Source organism: Xiphophorus hellerii, chromosome 19 (assembly GCF_003331165.1).
Source record: "Xiphophorus hellerii strain 12219 chromosome 19, Xiphophorus_hellerii-4.1, whole genome shotgun sequence".
Lineage (NCBI taxonomy): Eukaryota > Metazoa > Chordata > Actinopteri > Cyprinodontiformes > Poeciliidae > Xiphophorus > Xiphophorus hellerii.
The window spans coordinates 25,589,469-25,608,809 of NC_045690.1; the positions used below are offsets into that span (position 1 = coordinate 25,589,469).

A 19,341-nucleotide genomic window follows, 5' to 3' on the forward strand; every position below is an offset into this window, starting at 1 on the left:
TAATTGAGAATTCTGTGGAAGACCCTGAAAATTGCTACTTTACAAATTCTCTCCATTTAATCTGACTAATTTTGAGCTACTTTTCAATTAAAAAAACAAACCAAACAAAAGCCAAAAAAGCCTCAAAGCTGACACAGACATCACATACCCCAAAATACTTGCAGGTGAAATTGCAGAAGGATGGTTCAACGAAATATTGAACTGATGTGGCTGACCACAAAAGCACGTGATACATTTAAAATCGTCATTTGCTAGGAGGGGATTCAACCTTGTTTTATTTGTCAGAGTCACAGCTAGCTACAATTTGATTATAAAGCACTTTTATCATTAGAAAAATAAATACAATAAGCAATTGTTGCGCTACATATAAGTATTTAAATGTTCATTCTAATTGGATTATTTAATGTGGTAAAAATACAGGAAGAGACTTGAGTTTATAAACTGGTGGACTCGCGCTCTGATTGGTTCTCACGTCCTTCCATCAACTCCTAGCCCCGCCCACATCTGTCTTGACAGCGAACATAAAAAGGACATGTAGCTCAGCCATTTACGACTCCAGATATCCAGCTAATTATCTCGGCTGCCAGGCTTTTGTTTGTATTTACCCCACAAATCATAGGCATTTATTCACTTATTCGCAACATAAGTCATATATGTAGCTAATTAGCCATTCAATGGCGTTTAATCAACGCGACGATGATGTCGTCGACGGAGAAGACGAAACGCCCTCGAAGCTGCCGCGGTGCAACAAGGAGATGCCCGGTTACTTCAGCAACGAGCCCCAAAATGAGGCTGCCGAGTCCGCCGGGAGAGCCACATCTGAGCGGCGGACGACCAACTCGACCGCGTGGCATCGGAAAGACTCGTTTAAGAAGACAAGGCCGCGTAGGTGTTAACAAAGCTAGCTTCGGATATATACTGAGAGGGGAAAGGGGGTTGCTGCATCTACACAAAACACAAGGCGGTACATACAAGAAACCTTGGGCACTGAAATTGTTTTAATAATGAAATATTATAATGTCGCGGTTTTTTTTAACGACTGAAGGTTGATAGGCTGTTGTGAGTGTGAAACTTAGTATCCGTTCGGCTTTGGCATTTGCCATGATATAAATGAGCCATAGAGGCAGTAAAAAGCCAGAATTTTTTCTTTTTGCACAAGATGGCGTTCGCGGTACACACTGTACTCCTTGTAGGAAAGAAGCTGCTTACCATTTTCTAGGCTAGTTGTGTCACATATAATTAATCCCCACTCAAACAAAATGTCAGTCATAATTTTCTATAATTTCTACATTAACAAAAAAATAAAATAAAAATGTCTCTGCATATGCTCCACACATTTCAGCTTTTCCTTGGTTTGGGATGGACATTGGAGGCACCCTGGTGAAACTCGTGTATTTTGAGCCCAAAGACATCACTGCAGAAGAAGAGCAGGAGGAGGTGGAGAACCTGAGGAGCATCCGACACTACCTGACCTCCAACACCGCCTACGGCACCACCGGCATCAGGGACGTGCACCTGGAGATGAAGGACCTGACGCTGTGCGGCAGGACGGGGAACCTGCACTTCATCCGCTTCCCCACTCATGACCTGCCCGTCTTCATGCAGATGGGCCGCAACAAGCACTTCTCCAGCCTCCATACCACGCTCTGTGCCACAGGAGGGGGCGCCTACAAATTCGAGTCTGATTTCCGTACGGTGGGTGTGCAGTCTTTTGTCCGCTTTATTTTTGCAGCTTGGAATATAACAGCTGGAAAAGGGTCATCCAAAATACACCAACTGTTGGTTGAGTAGATGAACTATTTTGATTTCTTACACTACCGTTTTGTCTTTTTACAGTGACAAACATGAAACCTGCAAAAAAAGAAAAAAAAAAGATTTTACACATTTTTAAAAATGGGAATGGATGGGTCTCCAGTAGAAGTCAGTTTTGCAACAAATCTGAAGAGGCCTCTAACTGAAGAATGTTGTCATAGCAGTTTAACGACTGTCAAGACATGCTAACAGCTCAATATCCAGGCAACAGAGATGATATTTCATAGTAGCATGTCCTGGGCGACACCATCAGTTGTTACCACTAATGCTAATCTACTTAATTTGCTTCTTCTGTTCCTCTTTATATCCCTGGAAAAAACATCACAGTGCACCTTTAAGCAAACTGGAGAGAATTCCCAACAAACTAATACTAGTGCAGCCAAAACTAGCTTGCAAAAGAAAATTATTAAGGGCATAATGAAGTGTATGTAAACTTCTCAGGCGCATCAAATTATGTTTATCCTGCTGTGTGTCTCTCTCTTTTTCTTAAAACACAAAAAACAAAACAAAGATGGCCGACCTGGAGCTCCACAAGCTGGACGAGCTGGACTGTTTGGTTCGGGGGGTGCTGTACATCGACTCGGTGCTCACCAGCGGCCCCTCGGAGTGCTACTACTTTGAAAACCCCAGCGACCTGGACCACTGCGCTCAGAAGCCCTACACACTGGAGAACCACTATCCTCTGCTGCTGGTCAACATCGGCTCCGGAGTCAGCATCCTGGCCGTCTACTCCGAGAACAACTACAAGCGGGTCACCGGGACCAGGTGATGCTCAGCAGCGAAATCATTTGCGCTTCCTGCTGCTTTGTAATTTTAGATGTATTATTATTATTATTATTATTATTATTATTATTATTATTATTATTATGACATCGGGGCCTCTGGGATTGTTTTAAAGATGCTGGGTTGGATACAAATATTGACAATTTAAAATGCCATTATGCAATTGAATGGAATAATCCTTTATTGATCCCACTGTGGGGAAATTTAGCTGTTACATCAGTAACAAGTAAATGTAATATTAGACTCAAGCATTACTTCACAATCTTCACCTATGAAATCTCTCCGTTCTGCATGGTGGAAGCGGTTTGATCAGTTTGTACAGCTTTGATGATACTTTTAGAAATGGCTAATAGGATTTGGAAGCTTCAAGAAATGTTTTGACATAAATCTTCCCAGGGAAATTTATTTATTTATTTTTTATTTTTAACAAAAAAACAATATAATGAATTAATAAAGTACCGACAGATAAAATTGAACAGCAATTTGAAAATCTATTTTTTATTACATTGCACAACAATACAAAGTTTTGGTTAAATTAATAAGATTATTTAAGTTTAATTACCAGCAGTATAGTTAAAAATATTTTACACTTTTTTTTTACGTGACCCTAAAAGTGTTGAGATGCAGTGCCTTTTAAAGTATTAGTTTTTCCAACTTCTAAATGATTAATGTGATTGACAAGCATAAAAATATGCATCAGTAAGTGAGAGGAAATGGATTCAGGATTTTTTTTCCCCCCTTCCAAACACAATCTGAAAAGTGTGGCGTGCAAGTTTTTTTCAGATGCCTTGGCTGATTTGTCTAAATGAAATCCACTGCAAACACAGCTCCCTTCTAACTGGTTGATGGGGGTCATCCTGACTGTAATTTAGCGCAGTCTTTTGCTGTACATGCATATTGAGCCCACTGTGGAAACGTTGTGGTGGCAGCATTATGCTGCGGCTTCCCTTTTCCTTCTGTAAAGAATAATGTTGATCTTTCCTCAGAGTGGCATACAGTGTAATTTCTGATTGTAACATGCAAAAGTTCTTGGGGTTTGAATATTTTTTTTTACAATGCACTTATCTAGTGTGTCTGCTCTACTCTACACACAGGTTTGTTGCTATAGCAAATGACTGACAACAGCTCGACTTACGAACAGATAAGCTTACGTTCAAGTGCATCATGGTTAAACACCAAAAAACACAAACTTTTTCCACAAAAAGATGAGCACATTCAGTTGATTGCAGTATTATTTTTTCAGGCTTGAACTTTATTTTGCAATTACTAGTAAGTGATGATCTGTACACAGCAGTGGTTGATTACCTGATTTAAACACCTGCTCTACTGATGGTATGTCAGACTTGGTGTGTGGGTTGCCTTATTTTTATTTTTTAACTGAACCAAATCACACCGAATTTCACAGCTCATCTACATGTTAGTTGTCAAAGTCAAGCTAGCATAGCCAACCTACTTCCCTCTCTGTTTTCATTTTATAAAACGTGTACATTTAAGATTTAGTGCATTATGTTGACAAGTTGTTAAAACCCATGGTAATAATCATTGACAAGTAGTTTTTTCTCAGCAGGGAGCTGAGGAGTGGGTACTTGCGTGCGTGATGTCACTTTGCAACGTCTCTACATGCTATCGTTGAGGCTAACGCTAATATTGAGATTGTTTCTCATAGCTTTTGTTATCAGTTTGTAACATCTTACTGAATAAAGTTGACTATTGAGTCAAATCCCGGAGAATTTCACAGATGTCTGATTCATCTGTTTGCGTCTACAGCCTCGGGGGCGGGACCTTCCTCGGCCTGTGCTGCCTTCTCACTGGCTGCTCGACTTTCGAGGAAGCCCTAGAAATGGCTTCTCAGGGGGAGAGCACCCATGTGGACAAGCTGGTCCGGGACATCTACGGAGGAGACTATGAGAGGTTTGGGCTGCCGGGCTGGACTGTGGCCTCAAGGTGCGGTTTACAGCTCCTACTGTTCTTACTGTTGGTCTTCAGCCTGTTTTGTGATGGCTTCCAGCTTCGTCAGAGCTTCAGCAGAGAACCTGAGCACTGTTAGGTTTACTGGCTGGACTTGAGCGGTCTCCACGCCGACTGACGGCTCCGTTTCTCTTCGTTTTCTAGTTTTGGCAGCATGATGTTCAAAGAAAAAAGGGAGTCTGTGTCTAAGGAGGACCTGGCTCGGGCAACGCTGGTCACGATCACTAATAACATCGGCTCCATTACCAGAATGTGCGCTCTCAATGAGGTTAGTAACAATCATGGGGTAATAATGGTTAAGTGTGTGGAAGATATTTGCACTAGAAACTAGACAAAAAATGCTTGGTGAGTTTTTGTGTTTTTTCCAGTGCAGCAGTGATGTTTGGCACTAAAGAGGCACCAATCAGAATTTGCGTCACCAATTTCTGACCAAGTGGTTTTCTGAAAGTTAGCCATTTTAGTCAATTTCAGCTCATTTGAGAGCAATATTATTAGAAAGTATCACAAGGCAGCAATCAGTCCTTTATGTTGGAAGCTGAGGTGATGTCACACTGTGTGTAGTGGGACAGGGGCCACTGTGAAACAGTGGTTTAGCCTTTTGTAAGAAAGCGATCTTAAAGTTACCCTTCTGATTGAAGACAATGATCTGGTGAGGTAGAGACTCTAGCAACACTTGAAATGTTGAGAAACCAACTCTTGTTGACCGGTGTGTTCAGCTAGGGGCGGAGCCTTTATTAGCATAATTTCAAAACAAATACAGAAAAGTTTTTTGCATCTTATGTTAAAGGTTAGCGTAGCTAGCACTACAACAGCCTAACTGTTCTATATCATGGTCCTCACAAACAGCATTAGTAACAGATGTGCAGATATCTGTATATGAATTTAAGAAGCTTGATAAATTAGACGATCAGCCAATCAAAGATGCGCAAATAACATTTCGATTGTTTCAACTTAAATTTTTTTACAAATGAAAAACAATTAGATTTTATGATATATAAAAAAAATCAGAATTCTAAATGAGTGTTTTTGTTTTATTTCTGTCTGTGAACCTGGGAGTGCATTCACCGATTGGAAAAACAGAGAACCAGCTTCTTGTGCTCCCCAGCCAGGTTCTTGGTGCAACTCTGGTCTAAGTTGATGTGGTTTTATATAAAATCCCGTTGTGTGTTCAGACTTGTGTTTGTGTAAAACGGCTGGAGAAGACCTGTCAAGTCTTATTCCTTTTTTGCCTTCAGCCTCTTTACGGTGCTGCCTTGTGGCGTCTTGATCAAGCAGCATTGTACAGGGCTATGACGGCGTAGAGGAGCTCACACTGTGTGGCGGCCATCGTCATGGGCAACGTTATACACTTCTGTTACTGCTTATTAAACAAAATCTGTTTGATTGCCGATATTTCTGACCTCCTCTTGTTTTTTGCTCAGAACATTGAGAGAGTGGTGTTTGTTGGGAACTTCCTAAGAGTGAACATCCTCTCTATGAAGCTGCTGGCCTACGCCATGGACTACTGGTCCAACGGCCAGCTCAAGGCTCTCTTCCTTCGCCATGAGGCAAGGCACTAATTGGTTTATTTTAAACAGAAAAGAGTCAGGGCAAACACTTTTCATTCCCAATAGCTCACCTGTTCAAAGCTTTCCAGTGTCTGGTCTGGACTAACAGTGTCTAACTCTCTTTTCCCAGGGTTACTTCGGTGCTGTCGGAGCCTTGCTGGGACTTCTGCATCCGTCCTGATCCCTCGACAAAGGAAGGAAAAAAAAGTCAATCTGCTGCAGCAATCAGAAGCACTTTAGATTGTCAGGAATCAGTTTTTTCCTTAAATGTAGCGTTGCCTGCTTCACCTACCGGTACATTCTTGCATGTGGACCGGCACGCGTTTTAAGTTCTCGTACGCCGGTAGGATGTTGGAGGTTTTCTGAACACTCCGTGGCTTAAGTTGGATGCAGAAAAGCTGGCAAGTTTGGTATTTTTGCACCTTTTTGTTGTATTTGGCGATTTCAAGGAAATCCAGTAGTGTTGCCTGAACTAATTTAATTAGAAGTACCTGTTGGTAGGTAGTTTTGTCTGAATGGCGCTCGCTACCCATCTGGGGGTAACCAGTTCTGGGCCAAAATACTGCAGGCTGTACACAAAGGTACCAAAATGAATGATAAATGTTACTTTGCCCCTTTTAGAATGACTTTTTGTTACATAAGCACATTTATGTAACAAGAATGTTCTTAATTGGTTTCCCAAAGAGGCGATGAACAGAAAGACTTGATAGAAAGTTGCTTGCACCATTTAAAGAGGTAATTCCAGCTGTATTCATCACAGGTAATTAGAGGAAATGGGTCATCACTTGAACTCCTGTCTACGTGGTTAAGGTGAAACACTATTATTAACATCCACCTCCTGTCTTGCATAATAAGCTTTTTCGATGTAGTTCAACTAATTTGAGGGTTTTAATAAAAGGGCAACCAAGGTTTTATAAGGTGCTGCATACAAAATGTGTTTTATTCATAAATTAAGCCCTTTTATAACACTAACGTAATATTGTACACTTATTTTTTTTTGGCTATGAATGATGGAGCCCACTTGCTGTACAAATGCACCTACTGTCATCTGCGTTACTGAAGTGCCTTCAGGCCAGTGCATGTCTGTGAGGAGAAATTGGTGCACATTGAGAAATGTGCACAGAAACTACAGGTCCAAAAAGCACATCGTCTCAATATGAGTTCAAAACGTTGTTTTTTTGTTTGTTTTTTATGGTGAAACTCAGCGCTTCCCTCCAGTGGAGGTATACAATGTGTTCTCCACACCTGTTCCTGTTCTGTGTGGTTCAGTTATAAACACAAACCCTTCTGCTCTTCCTGTTGTAATGATAGATCATCCTTTTTTATGTCCATCTACGATTACAAGGACCAGAATTTGTCTCTTTCCTTTGTTTTGGTCAGTGATTGTCTGGAAACTACAGAGTAATTAGATTTTAAGTGCCTGTCATAATTTTTTGTAGAATAAAATCTGTTAGGCATGATTATCATTCTCAATAATACAAGATCATCTTTGTTTCATGTTTGCTTGTATTTTGCATAGAAATGATTTTTCCTGATTTATTTTTTTTATGTTGAATCTATTAAAAATGTTTTTTCATACCATCTTTGAATCGTATTGCTTCTTTCTCTGCATAAATTATTAGGACCAAGTCAAAAACTAAAGTACATTGGTCCAACTTTGTTGGATGTTTGTTGCTACATTTAATCATCTAATAAATTGATAGCCTGATAGCCACATTATTACACATTACAGCAAAAAAAAAAAAAAAATTGTCAACCTCATTAAATTTTAATAACATTTTCAGAAATGGCATTCCTTTGGATTTTTAAAATATATATATAACAGTGCTTGTCATCAACTTTCAAAAATATATTCCTAGACGTAAAAGTCTCACCAGAACCCATCTAGTTCCGACATCACTGACGTTTGCGCGCGAGGTATGTAATGCGCCAGTTCGGCGCCATGAAACGAGCTGCTCTGTAAATATCAACCCTCCATCACAAAGAGAGAAGTTCCGAGCTGAACAAGTCGGTAATGTTAATTCAATATTTGAAAGCCTGGCCAACACGGGACGGCTTCGCTCAGTTCATCTGCTGCCATTGCTAACTACAGAGAGGCTAAAAATGCTAAAACAGCGCAGGAAATCAACTTCTGCTCGCTGATTGGCCAGATAAAAAAAATCTACCGTAGGCAATCCAATTAAACGGTGATGTGAAGCGAGATTTTAATCGAGCGGAGTAGCCTGAAAAAGTACAAGCCTGTACTTGACCATCTTTTATTGGTCAAGTACCAGTATTGCCATTGGACAATAGGGTAACATTCACAAGAGACCTTCATAAAATATTGTTGTAAAAGACTAAAGTCATTTCTAAATTATTAAAGTATCCACTGGGCACAGTGTGGCTTTAATTCGGAAGTGGGAAGAAGATCACTATACAGTAAAACGGCTTCAGTGCAGCTTGAGAAAGACCGGAAACCAGCAGTTACAGTTTGTTTCAAAGAAATAAAAGTAATGGGGCTTATATCCACCATTACTCAGCAGCAGTGTTCACCGTATACAAATACATTTGATTGATTGATTATCAATCACTTAGTGAAACGTATTTATATAGATTAATTACACACATACTGATGTTTTCCAGCCTTTACTTCTGTTAATTGTGATTATTTTCCAGTTTGAAGTTCATAAAAACATGACATTTAAAATGTGAGTAGTACGTCAGACCAATAATTAAAAAACACACACTTTATAATGCAGAAATTTGGGGATAATGAAAAGTACCAACTTAAGTACCTTTAATATGTCAAATCAGCCTCGCCAGATTCTAATTTATTGAACATGACTATAATGGCCGTTATAATTGAGAACACAAAATGCATTTTTAAAGCTGAATACTGCAGCAGAAAGAGGCTTTTATATGTAGCGATACGGACAGAAATGAGTTCTGAGAGTTTCCACACATGTGGCAGCTGTCAGAAAGCGAAGAAGAAGAAAAAGAAAGAACATTTAGTGTGTGGCTGGAAACTTTTCCCAGCACACGTGTACTTCATCAGGCACGTACACATCTGCCCGAGCAGCGAGTCAAATTCAGCTTTTTACCGTTTGGTAAGGAAGAGAGAGAGAGGGAGGCCGTTACAGAACCAGACGTGAAAAGATTCAGTGTCTTTCCAGGGAATAAATCCAGCCCCTTGCAGCCGTGGAGCCCCATCCTCCTCTTCCTCCTTCCTCTCCTCCTCCTCCTCCTCCTCCTCGGTGAAAGCTGCTGCACAGCTGGCAAATTAACGACAAGAGTCGCCACACGGAGCAACTGGTGGGTCGCTGCCCCGCCGACTGGACTCGTGCGTGATGATGGACATGAGTTAGAAAGAAATCCAGAGTTATTTCTCACTGATCTGGCGGAGGGGGGCTCAGGATCAACACACGGAGCAGCCAGCACCCCTCGCTCCACTGGAACCGCTATAACCTCCTTAATACTGGCCCCACAAGGTAAGACAGACACGGTTTTATTGGACGGCTGGACGTGATTTAGCCACCTGGATACGTTAAGAGAAGTCAGTGGGGCTGTTTACTTATTATATCATTTGTCTGCATTGTAAAAACTGCATTTATTCTTCACTTTGCAAAGCGAAGCTTTAAGCTTCTGGTCTTTTTATGTGCGTTCTCAGATAAATGCTAAATACTAGAGGTTAAAAATGCTAGGTTATAAATATGCTAGCGCTGGAACGATTAATCGGGTTAATTGAGTCGAATTGAAATAATCGTCAACTAATTTAATAACCGATTAATTGTTAAGTGGAGTATCTACCGACTCAAAAAAGAGAGAGCAATAGCTCAAACAACAACATAATCGGACAACAACAACATACAAAAAATATACACATTTTGCATTTAAGATTAAAAATAAAGCTTGTAAATATGTTCTACGCCAAACTCCTCAAGTGGCTACTTTTAGCAACTCTCTTTGGCCCCTTTTGCTATCCAATTACTAACCGATTAATTGAAAAAATAATCAACAGATCAGCCATATAATGTATTGATATTTAGTCAATATCATAAAGTCTACTTTACTTTAGAAGTATTGTTTCGGTTACAGATGCATCCTTTGCTACAAATGATCAAGTCTACGCTAAAGAAATTGCTACGTTATTGCATTTAAGGCAGTACAATTTTTATTTTCTTACTTATCAAAACAGTAGATTTTTTTTTGCTGCATGTTTAAATGCATTTCTAATACTGCGTGAAATGGCTCATGTGGCTAAGTGAAACATTCTGCGGAATGTGGACATTTTAAAATCAGATTAATCGTCAAATAATCAATTAATCATCAAAGTAAGCAATTGATTAATCATTACTGAATAATCATTAATTGCAGCCCTAAAATATGCAGTTCAGAACATTCATGATCGACATCACGATGCAAACGCATGAGTGTGAGTTTACTTTATGTCATAAAAGAGTTAAAATAAATAAATAAATAAATAAATAAATAAATAAATGTTTTAGCTTCCAGAAAGATGAGACGCCACATGGACACCCTGTTATTTTAGAAGGTGAATTTCTACTTGCAGCCAACGTCTCTGTTAATCTGTATGACGTCTTGCAAAAGTATTAACACCCCTCAAACCTTTTCTGTCCTTGTCCAACTTTCATATTTAATATGTAGTGTAGTGTTTGTACTACATACAGTAGTGTTTTATAACTCTGCAGTTGAAGGAAAGGTTTTCAGAGTTTTTTTGGGGTTTTTTTAAACAACAACAAAAAAAATCTCAAGAGTGTGGCACGCACCTTGGTTTAGCACCAGCTTTCACTTTGATTCCAGCTGCAGGCCTTTGGGGGACATGTCACTAACAAATAACTTACAGCTCAACCATTTGGATGGAGAGTGCCCGGAAGGCAGCAGATTCCAAGTTTTGACCGAGTTTCTAAATTTGGATTTAGTTCTGGACTTTGGCTGGACCGTTCAAACAAATGTGTAACCCGGGTGTAAATTTTAACCTTTATTTCCTCTTCCGATTTTCCAGTCTTTTAACCTTTTTATATCTCAAACCCCGCGATGCTTTTAATAGAATGATTGGCGATTCTCGCGAGACTATTAATTAGCCAATTGCGGTTGAGTATTGGGGTCACGTGTACCGCTGCAGTGTTACCTGCTAGGTATATTAGCTGGAGCAGGGAGGCATGAAGGTTAGAACACGTTGGAAGGAGCAGAGCTGCAGGTCAGTTAAGTGTGGTGTTATTCATTTCCCGTAAATTTGTACGATGCTCACTTAATGTGCTAAACCATAGGAGCCAACTGGTGTGAGCTAGAAGGGAGATGGAAAAAATAAACCCCGGTAGGGTGAGATAAAACGGCGGAACTGGTGAGTGTTTTCGTCAGTGACTTAGCGTTAGCTTATAATCACTGTTATTGTGTAGCCGCTAAATTATTGATTGTACACTCCTTTTGATAAGCAAAAAGGTGGCTTAAATATTTATTAAACACTGGTTTAAATTAGATTTTACATTTCATGTTGATTACATGGTGTATATTTATTGAATATTTCATGAATGTAATTTATACTGAATTTTAGATTTATTGCAATTGACTAAACATGATTGTTTAGAATTATTTATAGTATAAAGAGTGCTATTTATTGAATTGTGTATACACTAGATGTTTAGATTATATATATATATATATTAAGGAAATGATCCTGCTTTGTTATTCAGGCCAGGTTGATGGCGAGCTAGAAGATCGGGCATAGAGCCAAAGAAAGAGTTCACTCTTTTAGGGAGATCGAAGACGTCAGTTTCCTACCAGGATTTGAACCAAGCAAAGCATAATTATCTTGAGAGCCCTAATTGATCCCAATTTGGGATGAATGGACTAACAGGTGTGGCCTCTCAATTGTGAAACTTTGGGAACAACTGATTGATTTAGTTTCCTTTGTTGTTGTGTTCTTTATTTATTTTTTTCCCCTTATGTTTGTTAATGGCCATTTGGATGTTCCCAATAATATTGTAAATATGTATATATATTATTCACATTGCAAATATAAACCAACTTGCAACTGCAATTTCCAGCCTATCTGCTCTTTTTGAGTCGTACTTATCTTCTGAGGAAAAAACTAGCCATTTACCTTATTGGTCAGAATCCAATTATATTGAATAGCAATATAGAATATTGTTATTCTTATAAATATGCTACAAATGGCTTTGCTTTGAGCTAAAACGTTTTGGTTTTTTTTTCTTCCAGGATTGCTTTGCGTTTAGCTCCTCCTACTTTTCCACTCAGTCCAACCAGCTTCCCTGTCCCTGCTGAAGGAACGCATCCCCACAGTATTATGCTGCCACTTCCTTGTTTTACAGTGGGGATGGTCCGTTTAAGGTTATTTCTATTGCCCACAGTGTTTTTCATCAAAAGATGGCAGCGGCTGCACTGGACTTGATTTAAGGCTATTAGAATAAAGGACTACAAATGCACACTTAAGATTGTTAATTGTAAAAGAAAAAAAAAATCACAAGTCACTACTTTTCATCAGTTAGTCTCTTAAAAGCCTTACAAAACTCACTGAAGTTTGTAGCTGCAACACTATCAAATGTGAAAAAAGTTCAAGGCGAGGCCGTTTTAAACCGCAAGCCTTTTCGATACCGTTTAAAATTCTCCATCGAATGTCTCTGAGGCCGCCAGCTCGCTGTGAGGAGGGATGGAAATCATTACGGGACGAACTGTAAATATGCAGCGCTGCACGTGGAAGCACGGAGCTCTGTCTGCTGGACTCTGGCGACTCCAGTGATTCAGAACACGGCGCAGCCATGGACCTGCTTTGGTTTCGGTTAAGACAGAAAGGGGAACAGATGTGTGAGAGAGTTCCCACTGAACGCTTGTGTTCAGCCTCCACAGAGCTGGAAGGAAACAAACGAAGAGATTTTCTTAGTACAAAAGTAGATGTCAATAATATATCAGCTTTATAATTCTGGCGTGTTTTTGTGCTAACTGAGTCCAGACCAGTTTGCCAAGACATAAAAGAAATAATGTGCAAAAATACAGCAAGGGAAGCTTTTGAGAGCCAAATCTGCTGTCTGCGAAGTGAAGCAATTAAATTCTTTGTTCGTTTGGGCCTAGGATCTGGCTAAAACAGATTGGGATTTTTTTTGTTGCTTTGACAGTCGGTCAGGTTACAGAACATGTTTCCAGACATGCAGCTCTGACCCCACTGTGGTTCTGCCGTTAAAAGCTTGTCATAAAAAAAACCCCACTGTGTAGTCGGACTCAGAACGTGTACTCAGTCCCCACGCTGTGGTTCCTGTACAAACACGTCACACTACGGTATTTGTATCCCTGGAGAACGCTGCCGCCCCGAAATTAGTTTAGTTATCAATAGGAGGCCTGTGTGTGGTGCCCAGTAAACAACCAGCTGCAGATACAAACATGGATCAAAGCAGATTCTAAACTTTCAGGAACATTTTGTGGAAAAATATGTGGAATATTTTGTTTTTTATGAAGTGTGATCTATTTCCTATTTTCCACACAACAGTCCATTCCAAAACAGCAAGAAATTACATGAATGTCATCAAACAGTAATTATGATCAGGAACACGAACGAGTAAATGACAAAAACAATAAATAAACAGAAAAAATAAGCAAAGGTTACAAAAAACATAAATCAAATAATTAAAAATCCGAAGCTTCTTCAACTTTGCTGCAACACGGACAACGTCACGTCTACAAGAATTCTTTGAAGAATCTCAATTAATGAGTTGCAACATTTAATTTTCCCTTTGGGATCAATAAAGTAATTTTGAATTTGAAATATTTCAAGAATTTTGAACCACAATTTAAAAAAAAAAGTGTTGCAATTTTTTTTCTGAAAATAAAACAGTTTTCAAAATTATTCATACCGTTCAAACGGTTTCCTATCTTCTAATGTTACTATAACAATCTTGTCTGGTTTCTGTTAGGATTTTTATGTGATAAACCGACACAAAGCAATTTGTAATTGTGAAGAATTCATGGTTTTCAATATTTTTCTTTCTTTTCTTTTTTTTATTTTTACAATTAAAATCTGAGACACTGTGGTGTGTATTTCAATTCAGTCCAGTTTTACCGATCCCTCAAACTAAAGCACAGTTTGATCATCTGCCTTCAGTAGTCACCTAATTATTTAATTTCCATTTGGGTGTAATAAAGTATTTTTTGAAGTGAATTCATTTTATTATGTGTTTTCCAGCCACATTATGCCATTTTATAGCACAATAAAGTAACCGTGTTAGCTTCAGTTGTCAAAGAAATGCTGAATATATCAGATAAAACTTAAAATGAATTTAACTTAATAATTTAACGCCTTGAAATTGGGCCTCTGTCTCTTTAAAAACGCCTGCTCTTTCTGTAACTGCCTTCAGGAAGTCATCACAACATGGCTCCTCTATTAAAGTGAATAGAAACTGACTATTGTCTGTCTTTTTTAAATTGCTACATTGGCGCTTTTTCTTATGAAAAACCCCTTGTTTTATGTTTTGAGTGAATAAAAATTGAATCTGCCATGAAGTATGAATAATTCTAAGTTCATCTGGATTCCCAAAGACGTAACTTCTGTGATTCCCACTGTACGTGACTCTATAGTTTTGATTCAGGGGGAGCTGACAACAAACACCCCAGAAACCTCTGAGAACCAGATATCAATTTTCTTTGTGTTCATGTTGGTCAATCACAGAACATTCCAATAAAAGAATTTTTAAAAAAAAGAAATACACTGGTATTTGTTGTTTGTAACGTGACAGAATGTGGTAAAGTTTAAAGGGGAGGACTATTTTTGCTGGGTATCTTGAGTATCGAAGGATAAAAAATGTCTTCTCTGAGAATTGTTATGAAATGAGGCAAACAGGCATTTATTTTGTAGCGATTAGCCCCCCAATTTGTTGACGTATGGCCTGACCAGATGGTACGAATTAAAATGCCAAAGTAGCTCAACTCACATGAACTTCCTCACAAGTGCTGACCAGGTTCCCGCTTCATTCTGTAACCTTCTTTTTAAAATGATTTCTTATTACTTGTTGCGTTTCTTTATGTAATTTATTAATGATTTTTTTGTTCAAGCAGCAGTGCTGTGGCTTTTTGGAATTGACCTTAAACTCCTTGCATTTGTTGGAAAAACGTCCACAGAGACACTTAAGTGGTCAAGTTAGGAGTAGGAACAAAACATGTAAATTGTGGTAGAGTTAGTTACTTCTTACATTTTCCTGGAGTTAAACATCTGTCCATACCCTTGTTTTTTTCTCTCCCTCTCTCCTTTGTTTGCAGCTGAAAGGATGGAGAAGTCGAGGCACACGTGGCAGTTAGCGGTCAGCCTTCTGTTTGGGTTGTGGTTTCCTTGTTGTTTAACCCAGACCACAGCGCCCACTCCGTCCGGGGCACCGCAGCAGCTGAAGGTCCGCCTGGCCGGATACCCCCGCAAACACAACGAGGGCCGGATAGAGCTCTTCTACAAGGGAGAGTGGGGAACCATCTGCGACGACGACTTCTCTATAGCCAACGCCAACGTCCTCTGCCGACAGCTGGGCTTCGTCTCAGCCACTGGATGGACTCACAGCGCCAAATACGGCAACGGACAAGGTCAGAGCTCCTTCACTCAGTCACATGGGGTTTCATTGTTAGTAAATATAGACAGTGTTATGTGTTTCCAGGCACACAGGGCCATTTTATAGCACAATAAAGTAAGTCTGTTACCTTTAGTTGTTATAAAAAATGCTATATACAGTACAGACCAAAAGTTTGGACACAACTGTGTGTCCAAACTTTTGGTCTGTACTGCATGTCAAACATGACTAATTTAAGGCTTTGAAATTGAACCTCTGTCTTTTTAAGAAGCTTTGACTCTTTCTGAAACTCCGCCTTCAGGCAGTCGTCACAACATGGCTCCTCTATTAACCTTTTAACAATGTTTTTACCAGCGTGTCACTGAGAGGTAGCTCCTACAATGAGCTCAGCAGGTCAACAGCCCCACCAGGTGTTTGCTAATTGCTGCTGGCTAGTCTTGCAGGAGCTGTTACTAGCGTGTGCTATATAATGGCACTATAGAAAATGCATGATTAAAAGACAAAAAAAAACCCATTAAAAAGTACTGACCAATGTGAAAAAAAATATATTGTGCTATGAAATCATTTCAATTTTAGGATTTTTTTGTTGTTGTTATAAAGTTCAGTAAAAATAGAATCCAAAATGTATTAACAACCCAGGTATGGATTTGTTTTTATCCTCCGAACTGAGAATTTCCTGGAGCCTAAGTAAGCGTCTTCCTTTACAGGAAAGATCTGGTTGGACAACGTGTTGTGTAGCGGAGGGGAGAAGAGCATTGAGTTGTGCAAGTCTCGAGGATGGGGAAACAGCGACTGCACTCACGATGAAGATGCTGGAGTGGTTTGCAAAGATGAGAGGATTCTTGGCTTTGTGGACTCAAACATTATTGACGTAAGTTGCTTAAAAAAAAAACTAAAACTCTGATTCCTCTGAATAATTGAGATCTGTTATAAATTCATATAAAGGCTTTAAAATATATATATATATATATATATTGCCATGGGTCATGAAAAAATTAGTTTATTCAGTACTTCTGTGGCTGTATGTCCTCTGGTTGCCACATGCCTTTACTGTACAGTTCTGTATTACAAATATATTGTTATAACATGCGTCTGCGTCTTACTTTACTTGTTTTAACTTATTACATAATTCAATTTTTCTCAAATGTTGAACACAAATTCTGTTATCTGTGTTTCTTTTGAAGAGTCAGAATTAAGTACAATCGACATTTTTCTTTAGCTTCACATGATGTTATAATGTTGTTCCCTCATCAAAAACATACCTGGAGTGTCGCTTTGATTCTTTCATGCATGTTAATAGAGGAGCCATGTTGTGATGACTTCCTGAAGGCGGAGTTTCAGAAAAAGCAGCAGTTTTTAAAGAGACAGTGACCTAATTGTAAGTTGTTAAATTGGGAAGTAAAATTTCTTTAAAGTTATATTTGATTTAATTGTGAATTGGAAGGAAAGCGACTCATTGTTTTCAAAAAATACTTGCCTGTGAAAAATTTAAAGGGTGGTGTATATTTGTATTGATCCCCCCTTTATTCTGATTTATCTAAATAAAATGCCTTTGGTTTTATGCATGCTTTTTGTTTGGGTTTACCACATAAACATTCTAATTGTATGGGGGGAAACAAGTAGAATCAAGTTTAATACATTTTGGACACTTGGCGATACCTTTGTGAGGCACTCGCTTTCAAGGAGTTCAGCAGGTTTTAAGAAAACGCTAAAACTAACCTTGTTTGCTATAACCTGAGAATCCCAGTCCGGCAGGACCATGTGGTCCAGCTGGAACCAGTTTAGTCTGGTCACACATCTATACTGGCTTCTAGAGTCACATTTAATGCTTCCAAGGTGCCGCTTTGTTGTGCATTATTAGAAAAGAATGTTCATAACATTAAAGGACTGTCATTTTAATCTTCATAAACTCTGTCCTGTAGTGTGTTTCGGTCAAACATGGCGACCAGATTTTAATCTCTGACTGCTGCCAATTTTCTTTCCAAATAAAGCCCCAATGGAAGTGACTCATGGCTTTCACATGTACAGTGAGCTGAACTGCAGTGACTGTTTTATTCAGTTTCTCTATTTGTCGTGGCAGAAAAAATCTGGAAGACGTTGCTATATGAACATATGGAACAACGAATTTCTCAAATGCTTTAAATGTATATTTTCTTTCCTGTGTTATCTGATCATTCAGACCAGGGATGCACCAAATTACTTTTTTCACTTCCAATACCGATATCTGAGATATAGTATCGGCTGATAGCGATCCAATACAGAACCACAGTTCTGCATTGACTTAAAATGTTTCTTTTTCTTAAACAAAGAGCTAAATGCACTGAATTATACATTTAATAGCTCTGCATCAGTACAGCACACTTAAATATGCCAATAGATTCACAAGCTTGATGAAACATGGAAAAACAAAAAAACTTTAATTTGTTCAGTTGGTCATAATTAGGAATAGAACAGCAAATGTAAAATAAATAATAAAGAAACTGAAACTGACAAATGACTACGTTGGTCCAACATGTCAAAATAAACTGCAACAAATCTTCTGTCAAATGGTTCAGGAAGTGCATTTAGAAATTATATTTGTGGTGTAAAATAAATAGTAAAGCATGTGGTCGCTCAGAGCACAAAACGTAGAATTACATTTAATAGATCTGCCCTTATGGACTGAGCACATTGTCACGATCATGATGTAGAATTTTTGTCAATATCGGGGCTGATACAGATATTAATATCAGATCGGTGAATCTCTAATTCAGACGTTCATTTTTGAATCTTTAATTTCTGCGTTTCTGGCGGATAAGTTGCTTTTTTTGCACAACTGTTTCTTATTCAATTTCCCGTTGCTGCTCAATAAAGTATTTTTGAATTAGAATTGAATATTTTTATTTGATCTTTTCTATTCCAGGCTCAAGTTGACGAGAAGAAGGTGGAGGAGGTGCGGCTCCGGCCCGTCGTCGGCACGGCCAGGAGGAAGCTGCCCATCACCGAGGGTGTGGTGGAGGTCAAACACAAGGACGGCTGGGCTCAGATCTGTGACGTGGGATGGACCATCAAGAACACCCGAGTGGTCTGCGGCATGCTGGGATTCCCGCATGAACGGAAGGTCAACAAGAACTTCTACAAGTAAGAAACGGGCCCAAGTAGAACCTTTGAAGCTCCGGTCTGTGGGGAGGTAGGAAGGTTTACGCTGAAATTGTGTTTTGCTTTGTTCTTTTTTTTTTACGAAGATGACACATCATAGATAAATAGACAAAGTCACGGGAAAAAGAAAGTACATCCTCCTATATGTTAGTTTTCATGCATCATGACATATTGACAATAATCTGGCCTTGTTGGGTAATAAACTTTTGTAATCTAAAGTTATGTGAACCTACAGATTCCACAGTTTTTGAGGCGTCATGTTGGTGAAATAGAAATGCTGTGAGTGGAAAACCCAGATAAACTCCAGGCTTTCATCAGTGTGGAGGAATGTCGGCCTTCTCTTCTGGCCATGTTGCTTCGGTTCAGTGAACTTTGCAGACGTTTGTTGTGTGAACAGCTGTCTTCAGGTTTGACCAGAGCATTTGGTCTAGATGAGGTCTGGACTTTGACTGGGACATTGCAACACTTTGGCTCTTTATCATAACAGATTATCTCACATTTCTACAGGTGAGGATGGTAGACCACTGGTTTTAGAA

The 19,341-nt window shown here is 39.1% G+C and overlaps 3 protein-coding genes across 5 annotated transcripts in view; 2 read left to right on the plus strand and 1 right to left on the minus strand.

Annotated features, from left to right (window-relative positions):
• The window catches only part of LOC116708618 (MAP/microtubule affinity-regulating kinase 3-like), a gene marked incomplete at its 5' end in the record, with an annotated part of 485,947 nt that overhangs the window by 15,035 nt on the left and 451,571 nt on the right, over nt 1-19,341 (minus strand). The window lies entirely within an intron of this gene.
• Nucleotides 486-7,691, plus strand: pank2 (pantothenate kinase 2). Of its 2 annotated transcripts, none has more exons than XM_032546523.1 (7): nt 486-885; nt 1,343-1,695; nt 2,324-2,577; nt 4,363-4,506; nt 4,708-4,831; nt 5,985-6,110; nt 6,241-7,691. In XM_032546523.1, exons 1-7 carry the CDS (start codon nt 675-677, stop codon nt 6,289-6,291), a joined length of 1,263 nt encoding a protein of 420 aa, XP_032402414.1. In that variant the 5' UTR covers nt 486-674; the 3' UTR covers nt 6,292-7,691. The 2 variants fall into 2 exon arrangements, with proteins under 2 accessions (XP_032402414.1, XP_032402413.1); XM_032546522.1 differs by having other exon boundaries at nt 487-885; nt 4,363-4,539.
• The window catches only part of loxl3b (lysyl oxidase-like 3b), a 30,442-nt gene continuing 20,137 nt past the window's right edge, over nt 9,037-19,341 (plus strand). For both annotated transcript variants that reach the window (XM_032546498.1, XM_032546499.1), the window contains exons 1-4: nt 9,037-9,577; nt 15,372-15,683; nt 16,375-16,538; nt 18,570-18,787. In XM_032546498.1, the coding sequence (XP_032402389.1) occupies nt 9,052-9,577; nt 15,372-15,683; nt 16,375-16,538; nt 18,570-18,787 (1,220 nt within the window). In that variant the 5' untranslated portion in view covers nt 9,037-9,051. The remainder of the gene's footprint in view (nt 9,578-15,371; nt 15,684-16,374; nt 16,539-18,569; nt 18,788-19,341) is intronic.